The sequence below is a fragment of the Musa acuminata genome, chromosome BXJ1-11 (assembly GCF_036884655.1).
Source record: "Musa acuminata AAA Group cultivar baxijiao chromosome BXJ1-11, Cavendish_Baxijiao_AAA, whole genome shotgun sequence".
NCBI classification, from domain to species: domain Eukaryota; kingdom Viridiplantae; phylum Streptophyta; class Magnoliopsida; order Zingiberales; family Musaceae; genus Musa; species Musa acuminata.
In genome coordinates this window covers 31,097,154-31,111,736 of record NC_088337.1, presented here as the reverse complement: position 1 = coordinate 31,111,736, position 14,583 = coordinate 31,097,154, and the positions used below count along the sequence as shown (strand labels likewise).

Here is a 14,583-nt window from a genome sequence, read left to right as displayed (position 1 = left end):
TCCATACTATTCCTGAGAAGGAAACCAAATGTCTTGGCATGAGCTGCAGTCACGAACCGGCAATCGAGTGGTTTTGTTGTACTGGAAAATGCAGTTCATTACTGGCCAACTCTTCATTTGCAACCACAAAAAATATAATAATCAAGACTCGTAGTTAATATTGGTAATTGATAGGAAGTTGAATGTTAGTCAATATTCATCTAACATGACTGTCACATGGTGTTTGGGATAAAATGAGAGGACGAATACCATTCGCTTATCAACTAAGCATGCCAAGGGGAGGCTATTGTAGGTTGTCACCCAATAGAATATTTCATGAAATATTTTACCTCTTACGATCAGCTATAAAAGTTCATCTATATCTCGAGAGCTTGATGTTTTAACCTTGGAAGTACATCAGACAATTCTACATGGGTCTGGATCACGTTGGGTTGATCAGGACGTCAACGATCTCATCCCTCAATATTTTTCATACTAGGAGGAGGACTTAATGACTATTTGTCAATGCTCTTAATGAACAATCGAGCGAAAAGGTTTTACCGTCTAACCCACGGTACTTTTACCCAAGGGGGCTGTAGCCACCCTTTTCGTACATGAGTGCATCCACCTTGTTGTAGATGTTGATGTGATACCGATATCGATTTAATAACCTGAGTCTCTCACTCCGAGAGATGACCCTAATCCTCTTGCTCATTCCCACCAAAGTATTTTTAAATCTCACTCAACAAGTGTAGACGCTAACAGACATGATATATGTCATTACTTTGTTTTTACCCCCAATTAACCCAACATACGATGCCACTAGCTCAGTTGTCATCACCAACTCCACCCCGATCGGTATCGACACTCATCGAGGTTCCCCGACCTGACGTGGTGCCAATATTCTAGGAGCGCCCGAGACCCGTCGAACTATCGATCAAGGGGGCACTTTGGTCCCCAATTATGGGATTCCACGGACTATACCACCACTTTACCTTATCTAAATTCGAGATTCAGTTTATAGAGTCGATGGGGGATTCCTTGTGGATCCAACTACAACAAATGGTATACAATCTCTATGATATTAGATAAATGATGGACTATAGATACACGATAATTGAGGATAGATAAGTTTAATAGATTGGATTCCCCTATATTATCTAGGGACTGCTGTATAGTGATATAGTATGCCCGTAGTCGACAAATCAAGTGAATTATTATAAGAGATGATAATTCACTAATTCAGAAGAAATTCTGACAAGTATGACTCACGATTAGCTTGATATTGGGCTTAAAGGGTTGCACAGTTGGGACGAGTAGAGGTTCGGATATGAAATATTCGTTGGAGCTCCTATCTCATATTTATTGAATCTTATGGATATGATTCAATAACAGCCGATGAGAGATTATTGAGTAGAGATCTACTGATTCAATAGGCTTGAGTAGTTGGATGAAGATTCAATACCCAATAGGATATTATAGTTAAATTATAAGGACCTTTATAAATATGAGGGAACTAAAAGGACATATACTATATCATTTTTTACTACTATCTTATATTTTCCTCCTTCCCTCTCCTCCTCAGTCGATAACCAGTTTGAGGCATATGGACAGCAAGAAGGGCCGACTCCTTGATCACGTGGTGTGCATGGAGAGGAAGATTATGCAGCGATTTGAGGAGCATCTTCATCGTATCTACCATGTGGATCACTACTAGAGAGGATGATAGTTAACCTCATTCATCCACTCCTACAGATCTGAGATTTTACAAGGATATACGATCTCCCTATGTAACAAATCTCACTTGACACATGCGATTTTGGTTTTGTGTTTTGTTTTATGCACCAATCTACACAACGAGAATCTTTTTTTTTTTGGAAAATCTAAGGATTTTTTTTCTATTATTCCACTGTACATGTGATACTCTGTCTAGGTTTCCCAACGAACCTACCCTTCACATAAGACGAGGAGGTCGAGAAACCCGACCCCTATTTATGTTAAGACATGGAGGTTAGGAAGCCCAACCCCCACCTTCACCTGAGGTGGGGAGGTCGAAAAACCTGACCTTTGCCTTCGCTTGAGGTGGGAAGGTCAAGAAACCTAATCCCTACCTCCTTACACCGAGGTGTGGAGGTCGAGAAGCCTGATCCCATCTTCATCGGAGATGGGAGGTTGGGAAACCTAACCCTCACTTCATCAAGGTGGAGGTCAAGAAACCCAACCCCCACATTTACCAAAGATGGGAAGATCAGAATCACCACCAGCACTGCTCGAGCACGATGAACTAGACATACCACCAAGTCAACGGATTGAAAAGGTATAAGCTTGATGTGTCGGATGAACTAAATATCACACTTTGGACCCCTCTTGTGAGAACCTCGAATCATGCCTTAAGAGGGGAATAAATGCAGAGGACAAAAGCTACCCTCCACCTTTCCACCCACGTGGGCAAGGATCTAAGGTAGACGATTATGGTTAGCCCTCCAAGTTACCCTCGTAGACAAGAGGTTAAGAGGAGACGATTAGAGGCTACCTTTCTGTAGAATATTTTATGAAACATTCTATCACCTCAAGATCTCGATGTTTCCACTTCCGAGATACCTCGGATAATCCTATTTATATGGGCTCAAATCACGATGGATTGACTAGGATATCAATGATCTCATCTCTCAAAAATAATGATTGATCTTTTATCTCTTATTAATTTCTTATTTGACGATAAATCATAATTAGATTCCTCGTATCATTAATACTAGATCAATTCCGTTATCATTTACAATAGCCTAACAATACAATAGGATAATTATTATATTAAATTATTGAGACTAAATTATTAATATAAAATGCTTAAGTTCAATTTAACCATACTAAATTGTTATGATGACGTATAGTTAAACCGAAAGTGTTATGATGACAATCAATAATTCCACAAAGTTGGACAGATGCTTTTATGGTGGGGAAAGCAGTTATTGTTGGCACTCAACTAAGCAGTGCCTTGGCGAGTCACCGACAGCAGAATCAGAGAAGACATCTCAATTCAATGCAGTGCTCTGCTTTCTGACCTTTGTCCGGAATTAACAACCTGATCTCAAACATCCTACATAACTAAGACAAGACAATCTCTTTCTACGACTTCGCCTTAGATTTTAGATTTTGTTGATATCACCTTGGTTTAAGATTCATTGACCTGTTCACAATCCTTAGAACGCTTATGTTGATCTCATATTTATTTGATGTATGTATTTTCTCTTCAATAATTTCCTACTTTATCCATTCTACAAACTGAAATTAAGGCTTATGAGAAATTATTTGTTTTGGGGGAGACTATATAATTTTGTTCTTTCGAGTGAATCTAAAAGATACCTATAAAGTTTTAGTTTCTTTATTCATCGATTGATATAGATTAAATATTCATATCAATACCCGTAATATGAAAATCGAGGACTTATAGGTTCTCCTTCTAGCGCCAATTGATAAATCATCATTTGTTATTATTGGTACGAGTACGAGAGTTCGCGAGGAATTGACTGTTTTGAAGGTAGAGAGTGATACTAACACTGCTTTGAACGAGTGAATCGCTCAATGTATTATCCTTCCCATAAGCTCTCTCTCTACCTCTTTTTTGTCTCGATCCTCCTTCATGCATTAAACAATCAAGAATAGGTTGCATATATTAACATGGATTTATGCACCACTGTTTGCCAAGAAGATGGATTCATGCAAATTTATGCTTCTTGATCTTGGATGGATCTTGCGATTGAACAGTCAACAATAGGGTGCATATATTATTAACATGGAACCAAAGACAGACACATCAGACGAATGAACATCTTGCTTTCCATCACCACCACAGACTAATAAATGTCGAATGTGGTCCAAGAACTCATAAGAATTGGAAGGGAGTGCAACTATTTGTTTGCTCTTGATCATACACTCTGGCTCTGTACATGCATACATTTGTCCTAAACAATCATGGAGGATTGATTGCATGAGGTTACACTACAGTTGTTGGACATATCATGTCACCTTGACCACCTAAAGATTGATAACCAAGTTCATAGTTCATAGTTCATCTTCAACAGCATCTATCCACGAGGAGCCTTTAGATCCAAAAGATCTCGACATATAAGCATTCTAATGATACAAGAGCAACAATTGGAGAGTCAGCAACAGTGTTAATGACCCCAGACAAAAGAAACAGGTGAGACTGTGTAGAATTGGCTGAGCCAAATTGCTTCCTGCCATAAAAACCTGTCTTTTTTCTTTGTCATGCGGTATTTGGAGCATATCTTTCAACAAATTCCCATTTTCCAGGGATTCGAAAGCTCAATGAGAGAGTTCTTGTACGGAGCTTCTGCTTGTTGATTGCTCGATAGTCTTTTGTTTGCTGAATTCTTTGCTCTGTCACGAGTAGGGGAAAGCTCAGGAGAAACCATGGAAATATTTGGCAGTGGGTCTGGTTGGACAAGACATCAATGTCAGCAAAACAGCTAGGTTATCTGCATACGTTCTTGACAGCAGGTACTTGGTGATTGATTACTTGAGCTTCAATTTGACTTGGCTGAATGAAATATTTCTCTTGCAATTACGAACTCTCTCTTCAATTGATACAGGCAGGAAAAACGACTGAATTTGTAACACCACTAAATCAGGAGCTGCAATAATAACCTGGGCTCAGTGTTCTCAAGATTTATAGATCAATCCAGCAACACTGACATGAACATGAAGACAACTATAACGAGCCAATGAAGTAAGAAGATTGAACAATCTGCATTCCTTTCGGCAATATTGTGGTTTTAAGTTTATATTACACAGCATCCAACAAGCATTGAAACTCTACTCTAATAATATGCACGGATCAGCTAAAACTATGACAACTGACCACCGACTTACTCATGCACAGAACCAACTCCATCGCAGTTAGTGTTTTTCCGTGTGCATGGAAGACCAAAGTTTGTGCTTTTTCTAGCACAAATAAATGTGGCAGGAATTTCCAGCGAGAATAGACCGCAACACTGATTCTTTTGCTAAATAAAGTTACTAATAACTTGTCCTTAGTTGTGAAACTCATACTGGAAATTGAGATGAAACAGAAAACTGGCTTTCGAAACATAAAATCAGCATCCAAGATGAAGTGCCTGTGATGTTGGCAATTTAAGAAGAGACTTGCCTGCTCAACTATACAATTGGCAAGTGACTTTCCCTAGCTTGCTATGTCGTCGCTTCCTGTATCAGTTAATATTGTCAGTCTCCTGGCTGATTTCATGAAGTCACTGCAACAAATGAAAAAACAAAATGTATGCGTCAATTCACAGAGCAAACAACAGGTCGTGGAGGTAAGGTGAAAATATTATAATTTTGTAAACAGTTTCACGAAAAAACAAGGACTGCTTCCCCATTAGTCTCAGACATATCAACTTCATAAAATATGTATAGAAGAGAACAAAATTTTGGGAAGACAGTTATGCAAAGCCATATGGAACTCTAAGATGTAAATTTGATGTGAAAAAGCTGGAATAACTAAAGAAGAAAATGCAATGAAACATTTGAAAGCTTCCAAATCCTCTTTGAAGAAAGTATAAAGGAAAAGAAAACCACCAAAAAGGATCTTCAGGCAAGAGTCTACAGCATCTTGCAATGACAAAGGAAGGAATTGTCTTTCTACAAATTATAAAGATTGCAATCAAATAGATCACCTGAAAGGTTCATCTCCAGTGTGTTTAACTGCACCGGCTGCATTTTTATAAAGCACATGACTCACCATCTCTGATTTTTCAGTTCCAAACATGTCAGCAAGCCTCCCATATAGTTCCTCATATGAGCCTAATACAGAGAGGTCAAGGGTGCGACCCACATCCTCTGATTCCATAAACACCTTACATTGCCCAGTCCAATGACCAAACTCCGAAGCTAGATAATCCTTCTGACTTGGGAATGCTTCAAGAGATCCCTTCAGATTTATTGCAGATCCAGAACCATCAGACATACTCACTGTCTTTTCAAGATTCTCATCCGATAAGCAGTTTCTGGTAACACAATGGGATGTCGTATTCTCAGATTTGTTCAAAGACACTTGTTCTTCAGTGAGTATTGGCTGCCCAAAGAGCACCAATTGTGGTGGCTTCCCATCACATGATTTCTTCAGGCTCTGAGAAGGATGACTGATAGTTAGCAAACATGATACCTTGTCACGAATAGTAGGATTGCCAGCAGTAACACCCGTAGAAATCCTCGAGGGCAGAGTAGCATGATCAAGCCGATGAAACCCAGTGTGGAACAGATCCGTCTGCAGTTTGTTAAGTTGGACATCTGATAAAGATAGACCAAATTGTGCATGCCTGGTTCCCTGTATGCTTTCAGGAGCGTTGTCAGAAAAACAGCAGAAGGGGCTGTCCCTGGTGATGATGGGGTTTCCTACGACCATTGGCATTGGACATTGACCTTCAAAGGGAAAATCAGGGTGTTGGAGAATCCGTGGCTTTTTCCTGGGTGGTGAGAGATGTGCAAGATGAATGGCTGGCAAATTTGAAACCAGTTCAACCAGCCATGGGCTCACACGCTTCACATTCTGTAACAGGTCTGGTTCATCCCACGTCACCTGCAACATCATTTCAAGGGTGATTAGCTTTCTCAAATTGAAAGACAAATATACTCACAGGTAGAAAGGGAATACAACAAAATCAAAGTCATTAGATTACCAAGCAAGAAAAAACCACATGCAGTATGTGTATTAAAAAAAGCATTGTTTTCTTTCTTTTTTGACAGAAGTCAAGCACAATTTGAGGATTTTAGGAAGCCCTAGATGATGAGCTTAAATTCTTTTCCTGTCACGTGAAGAGATGGATAGATAATTCAGTATAGATTGAACCGATCTATTCACGAGATACTGTAATTTTCTCTGCCAGGAAGAATTCTTTTTTACAAAGCACTTATCTCCAATTGAACACTCAAACATGTCAACGTGAAACAATCATAGGCATCATCTTAGTTGTTTTAAAAATTGCATTTTTCTGGTAGCAATATATTCCAATGCAGCTAGCCAAACTAGTACAACTTTCAGAATTATGAATTATGGATTGCCAAAGAAAAGAAGATCACACACTTATTTTAACAACCAAAAAATATTTTTTTTGTATTATTAAGAAAGAATAACAATTTTGTATCGCAGTTAACTGTATGAATAAAATATTAATACAACAACTTAAGATCCATGTTCATGAGATCAAATATAGTTTTATGCTGATTGTATATTAAAAAATTAATATATAATAAAAATGGTGGAGAATATTAACAAGTTCAAGGACATCAAGTGATCGCCATATATAAGGGGAAAAAGAGTTTATACTTGTTCATGCGAACACCAAGATGTTTAAGTCAACTGCATCATAAAACTTCCTCTCAGAATATCCCTCAAGCATTTTCTTTTTCACTACATCTTCATCAGAAAAAAAACATTTCTTCTCTACATTAAAATTTTTAACCCAATTAAAGTGAAATGAAATGTGAATCTGAAAAAAGAAAAGAACTAAAGCACATTTCTCATACTTTAAGTCGGCTTCTGATAACCACCAACATTGTTTAAGAAAAATGATTTCAATCAGAAAGAGCTAAAGCACATTTTGATCATCAAAGTGTACAAAAAAGGGAAAAAGGATAAACAACTTGCATATGCCGCATAAAGAGGATACCTCGAGAAGTCTCCATGGTGAATTAGGCCATCTTATGGGATCTGCAACCTGAACTGAAGATATAGTCCCCATGAACCAACTAATCCTTGATGAATCCTCAGTTTCGAAAGCCATTTTAAATCTCATCCCCGGATACCACTGGATCCTTATCGCTGCTTTTACTGCTGCAGCCTTTACACAAAACTCTGGCGTACTGGCTCTTGGGTAGTACACAACCTCGAAAGGCTTCCCATTTGCTGCAAGTTTTGCCGCCTCAATGACAGAATCTATTCTCATTTGGCTCCTTCCTCTTATACCCCTGCTGGAATCAAAATCATCACCATTACCTCTCATCAATTTGCCATCTTCTTCCCTCAGGAAGACAGACAAGCCACCATAACCAGAAGCACCATTACTGCCTGGGGGATTCCATCCTGGCCAGCAATCTGGGCCATCACCAGCCCCACCTTTTTTGGCACGTCGGATACCAACACAGAGTTCCCCGTTCTCTGCTCTGAGGAACACAATGGAATCCCCTGCCACAAGTTTCTTTTGGTTCACAAAGGTGCTCCATCCGGTGGTGAGAAGGTGCCGACGAGGTGTCCCCCTGTATATGTGCCTAAACTTCCACACCTCGCCATGTACATCCTTTGCGATCACGGTCTGTACCGGAGGATCTGCCGAGTAGTCCAACCTCGGGAAGATGGTCTCAGCGCAGTAGCGAGGGACCGAGAATCCACCACCATTGTTGGCATCCGATTGGGTCAATGTCTTGGCAAAAGAAGCAGGCTTTCCGCACACATCAATTTCATTCATACCGAGGTCCAGCCCGTCATCTTCCGCATAGTCTAGCTCGCTGCCCCTGATAGGGGCCATCTGGATCATGGCAAAGACTTCGTCTGTCTCCCGGTCAGCCATGAACTTGACTGCCGTGACTCGGCAGAGTATGAACGGCGGTATCCACCGTGAATTCCCAAAGTCCACAAATCCTTGGGCGTGCTCCGCGTGACCCTGGGGGAAGTAGTAGACCCTGGAGTTCACGGCCGGCATCTGAACCATCCCGCCGGCGCAAGCATGCCAGAGCTGGGAGTCCAGGCACTTATCGTTGTCCTTCATTGATGGTTCTCTCGTGGATTCGTCGGATAAGAGCAACTCTAACTGGCCTTGGAAGAATTCTGCGAACAGAGACAAATTTGTGGTGGTATAATTGGTAAAGAGACCATCTTCATCACCTAAAAAAGGAAGCTATGAAGAACAGCATACGTTACCATGACACTCCTCACCTTCCGCACGAGCCAATTCTTCATATCCTTTATAGCATAAGACACGTTCCTGCGACAAGGAATCAAAACGGAGAAGAATACGCCATGAATCTAAAAGATCCAGACCACTTCGCATAATAATTCGGAAACGAAGCAGAAAACCTCAAATTCGCTTACCTTCGCTCCGATCAGAACTGAGGCAACTGGTGAAGCAAGAAGAGAAATGACCGGCACCAAATGGAGAACCCGTGAAATTTCTTGTCCTTATCCCCAAACTTTTCGTCTCAAAGACGATCGAAAGCAGGCGCAAAATCCCAAAAGTCCAACCTTTCTGCACTCCACCGAAATCTCTCAGAGAATCCAACCAGAAGAAAAAAGGAAAATACAACACCACTTGCAAGCTCAATTACCTTCGACTCAAGCCCTACAAAACCCACCACACGATGACCTCAACTCCATCGTTTCCAACCAAAACAATGCCAACCCTCAGAAAAAGCACGAAATTTCACCCCCAAAAACCTGAACAAAAAAGATTACAAGAATTTATTCGACACAGATTCCACCCCAAGATGCAGTCTTTCCGCTCCTTATCGTCGATCCACAGTGACTCCCTCCTCGCCCGCACTCGTAGGCGACCGGAGGAAAGAGAGGCTGCTCACACTGTGGATATTTCCCCTGCTCGGTCGGATCTCTTATATCACCATCATACAGAGCCGATCTCTCTTTCGAGTAAAAAGCAAAGGAAAGAGAGAGAACAAATTAAATGATAGTGAAACGAAAAAAATAATTTCGAGAAATATTTATTCGTTTATTTTTTGCCCTTTTTGAGGTTTTAATTAGGGTGATGTCACTGTTGTGGATACTGTAGTAGTGGTGGGTGAGAGAGAGAGAGAGAGAGAAAAGGGGGAGGATCAGGTGTTTGTGCAACTTGACGCTATAACTTAAAAGAGAGGCTACTTTGTCGACGCGTGTCGAAGACGCTACCCCCCGATCTTCCGGTCCGACGATGGTATTCTCGACGCGACCCCGTCACCAATTCCTCGCCGATCCGGACGATTTGCGGACCGCGCTGTTCCTTTCCTGGATAGGTCTCGTCGTCTCCCTCTATTTACAGCACTACCATTGCCGATATCCATGTATGTCTTCTATGATCCTTTCCTCCATGGGAAGGGTAAAGACCGATTGACACCCTACTACTACTACTATTATTGATCTTGGGGTATATGTGATAAGGTATACTTCGGACCTAGGTCACGTCACAATCGATGTCATGTAACATCACCTCACACGTCGAGCCAGCAATCGTATCAAGACGCTACTCGGTATGTCCCGTCCCGGTAAACTTAAGACGGCGCTGCATTGTGTCATTCCGCACATCCCGGGACGACGACCGTACAAATGTACTATCTTATCCTTAAAGGATCGGTTGTCACGTCAAACTCACGTATGACCGATCCTTGTACAATAGTATAAAAATCCTTGGTCGACTTCTAACCATGGGGGAGAAAAAATGGAGGCAGAAAACAGAACCCCACACTGACTTACTTGTCGAGGGGCCACAGTCGGTAACGACCCGACGGGGCCTTCTGTGCGGGAAAATGGCAACGTCCGAGGCAAGGCCATCCCGATCGATAGAGGCATCCTTTCTCCCGACATGTCAATCAGCATCGAGACGTCAATATTGCGACGCCAACACATCAACTGAAGGACTCGACCGACTCTGACATCTAGCTCAACCGATCGAAGACTTCCGACATCGCCCCGTGGAACAGGCCATACTGACTCATCAACCACGACACATCAGTTCATCAACAATATATATATATATATATATATATATATATATATATATATATATATATATATATATATACATATGTATATACATGTATATACATATCATGTATATATATATATATACGTGTGTCTGCTCGTAATTGATGAAGTCTTCTATGGCTGGAGTTAAACTGGCATGTCCAATTTGGAGACTGCTATGTGATGCCAACTGCATGCTCAGCTTGTTTCGTGGCTTTTTGTTCAAAGATTCTCAGCTACGTGGCATGATCAAGATGGCAAAACCACATATAGCACTGCATTTGACGTGAAGTGACTCTTGTTTTCAAATGTGTATGTACCATGAACTGCGCATGTCATGGGGGCAGCTAAAGACAGCTTGCCGTGCAAAGACAAGCAGGTAAAGCCGTGCTTTGTTAGATAAAGTGATATATTATGTCTTATTCCTCCATCCATCTATCTATTTTTACGACAGCTGCTCCTTGTCGTCTCTGACACAAAGTAAACACTGACATATATATATATATATATATATATATATATATATATATATATATATATATATATATATATATATATATATATATTGCTTTTGGTGCTCAATGATTCTAATTTTCTTTTCCTTTTCTCCTATTAGATTTACTGAGTTCAAATCCATTTTAAATGGTGAGGGAGCGGTGAAGGGTAAAAGAGTTATTACGAAGAAGCAGCGCGGGAACGGGGGGCGATCGGTTGGGCGAGGGGGAATCGGCGATTCATCTGAGGCGACGGGGCGTGGTGGATCCCGCGGCGGCGTCAGCGGCCGGGGACGGCGACTACCGACCTCCCCATGCCGCGCGTCCGCCGACCCGTCAGCGTTCTCCTCCCGTGCGCCGGTCTCGCTAACGTGCGCCGTGGTTTAATAATAACAGTATTGTTGTTGTTATTATTATTATTTATTGCTTTTGTCTAATTTTGTTATTTTTATTTGGTTTCAAGTCTAAAAAGAGGACGCGTAGCAGCGCCACGCGTCGAGAGCAGGGTGGAACAGATCCGGGCCCCGCGTGTGTCGGACATTTTGTCGTTTCCGAACCGGGGCCTCTGCGGAAACGACAAAGAACGGGTCGGGAGATGAGAGGCGGGCCCCGCTCCCTCTAATCCCACGGTAAGCATGATGACGATGACGAAACCTTTCGTCCCTCCGAAGTAATACATAGCTTACCCATGACGGTGGTGGAACTATGTTCACTGCACACGCAGCGGATGGACCATGGAAAATCATGTGGGCGTCGGAAACCTCCGTCTCCGCAGTCAATAGGAATTGGCAGCAGATGGACCATGGAAGGCTTGTGGGCGTCGTAAACCTCCCAACTCCGTAGTCAATAGGAATTGGAATGGCTCCACAGTTTTTGTGACCGTAATACCCAGGTTCAGAGAAAGATACGAGAAGAATCTGCTTGCCATCAATGAGAACCAGTTTCACATGAGCGCCTACTGTGGGAAAGAGCAAAAAAGAGTAAAAGCATATGCGAGACAAACGGGACGATGTACTTAGCAAGCGGCAGCCACCACTTGACCTGGAACAAGATTCAAGCCGTTAATGTTGAAGGACAAATATCCAACTCTCCTCATCTTTCTTCTTCTTTTATTTGGGTAGAAGAAGACAGCTTTAAGATCATACTTTGTTTTAGTGTTCGGAGAATAGGAGTGCGGTTGTGATGTATGTGTGACGGTGGTTTCATTTGCTGGGAGAAAGAATTCTACACAGACGAATGATGATGTTTCGGCAGAAATATCAGGAACCAGTAATCTCATTCACACAGGTTCAGCTTAATTCGAGTGGCACTTGGACGCACCGGTAGAACATTTCAAAGCCTAACTTGCCGGTATTGTCTTCCTTTAGTCAATCAACAACAGCACTTGGTTGCATCATTGTGGAGTCCAGCTTACCTTATCCTTGACGTTCCTTCTCCACGTTAATGAACAAGCAAATTAGGCTTCTTTTCTTGAGTTAGTGTTGTGGTAAACAACTTTGAGCCGTGGCCTCGGGGCCGACGCGGCTCGGTTTGGGTCCGGATAACGGGGGATCTTCCCGAGGCGACCTTCGAGTCCGTCGAGGTAGTATGAGGCGGTGGTCCGATCGGGACGGGGTCGCCATTTCCTCCGGGAGGCGGCTCCTCGCCTTCGCGGCTCGCGAGGACCTTTGGCTCCACGCCGACCCGACCCCTCCGACAATCAAGTCAGTTGATGTGAAGGGAGTTTTAGATGATGAAGTAGAAATTCCCGTCCTCTTCACCGTTCAGAATGCGAGGGTATTTATAGGGAAGCTTACTGTTTTCTGATGTGCCCGCTTGCAGGGGGCAGGCTGGTAGCGTTTGACATTGATGTTGGCGTGGCGTGAAGAACCGAGCTTGAGCAGGACGTTAATGCGCCTCGGTCGACGTTTTGGTCTGTATTGACCAGGGGTTGTGAGGCGTTATTTGAGACAGCTGACGTCACGTGAGTCTTGTCGCCATTATTATCCTCATCATATTCCCCCCAGGAAAGAAGCTATGCATCGGTCGTTGTAATGGGAGTCGGAGGCATGCTTCAGCTTTCAGGCGGGTTGGCCGCGCAGGCGTATCTCGAAGAGTATGGAGGCCGAGGAGCACAACGCAGGCGGGTGAACCGCGCAGGTGTGGTCTCGGGAGCAGAAAGCCGAGGAGCACGACGCAGGCGGGCTGGCCGCGCAGGTGTGGTCTCGGGGAGTATGAAGCCGAGTCGCACGACGCAGGCGGGCTGGCCGCGCAGGTGTGATCTCGGGAGCAGAAGGCTGAGGAGCACGACGCAGGCGAGTGAACCGCACATGTGTGGTCTCGGGAGCAGGGGACCGAGGAGCACGACGCAGGCAGGTGAACCACGCAGGTGTGGTCTCGGGAGCAGGGGACCGAGTAGCACGACGCAGGCGGGTGAACCGCACAGGTGTGTCTCGGGAGCAAGAAGCCGAGGAACACGACACAGGTGGGCTGGCCGCACAGGTGTGGTCTCGGGCATTGTGCGACCGAGTGGCACGACGCAAACGGGCTAACCGCGCAGGTGTGGTCTCGGGCATCGTGCGACCGAGTAGCACGACGCGGGCGGGCAAACCGCGCAGGCGTGGTCTCGGGCATCGTGCGACCGAGTAGCACGACGCAGGCAGGCAAATCGCGCAGGTGTGGTCTCGAGCATCACGCGGCCGAGGGATATGGTGAAGGCGGGCAGGCCGCGCTGAGGTAGACTCGGCAAAGACATGGTCAGGACGAAGGAAACGGCTCGGGCCGAGGGATATGGTGAAGGCGGGCAGGCCGCGCTGAGGTAGACTCGGCAAAGACATGGCTCAGGACGAAGGAAACGGCTCGGGCCGAGGGAGACGGCTCAGGCGGGCAGGCCGTGCTGAGGTGGAACTCAGCAGTCTACGTCCGAGGGACACGGCTCGGGCCGAAGGATATGACTCGGGCTGTGGGATCCAGCTCAGGCGGGAAGGCCGCGCTGAGGTGGGACTCAGTGGTCGGCGGCCGAGGGATATGGCTCAAGCCGAAGGATATGGCTCGGGTCGAGAGATACATCTCAGGCGGGAAAACCGCGCTGAGATAGGACTCGGTAGTCTGCGGCCGAGGGACACGACTCGGGCCGAAGGATATGACTCGAGCTGTGGGATCCAGCTCAGGCGGGAAGGCCGCGCTGAGGTGGGACTCGGCGGTCTGTCACGGACAAACTTCTAAACAGGGTGTTTGATGTAATGGTTATGTATTCCGTGTCTTTTGGTATGTCCATGCTTTGTACAGCATGTAGGGGGACGGCCGAAGGCTTGATAGTCCCATTTTAGTTGGGTCGGTGGCCGCTTTAGGCTTGTAAATAAAGGTTGTGTCATGTAGACACGTGTG

The 14,583-nt window shown here is 44.1% G+C and overlaps 1 protein-coding gene across 3 annotated transcripts; it reads right to left on the bottom strand.

The window, feature by feature from the left end:
* Positions 1-3,736: 3,736 nt before the first annotated feature.
* Positions 3,737-9,639, bottom strand: LOC135597652 (auxin response factor 18-like). Of its 3 annotated transcripts, none has more exons than XM_065090905.1 (6): positions 9,086-9,639; positions 8,915-8,978; positions 7,668-8,821; positions 5,676-6,577; positions 5,150-5,252; positions 3,737-4,634 (listed from the first exon to the last, which is right to left on the bottom strand). In XM_065090905.1, the coding sequence occupies exons 3-5, from the start codon at positions 8,760-8,762 to the stop codon at positions 5,183-5,185; spliced, it is 2,067 nt and encodes a 688-aa protein (XP_064946977.1). In that variant the 5' UTR covers positions 8,763-8,821; positions 8,915-8,978; positions 9,086-9,639; the 3' UTR covers positions 3,737-4,634; positions 5,150-5,182. The 3 variants fall into 3 exon arrangements, with proteins under 3 accessions (XP_064946977.1, XP_064946975.1, XP_064946976.1); XM_065090903.1 differs by lacking the exon at positions 3,737-4,634 and having other exon boundaries at positions 4,726-5,252; positions 9,086-9,239; positions 9,319-9,638; XM_065090904.1 differs by lacking the exon at positions 3,737-4,634 and having other exon boundaries at positions 4,726-5,252; positions 8,930-8,978; positions 9,086-9,638.
* Positions 9,640-14,583: the final 4,944 nt, after the last annotated feature.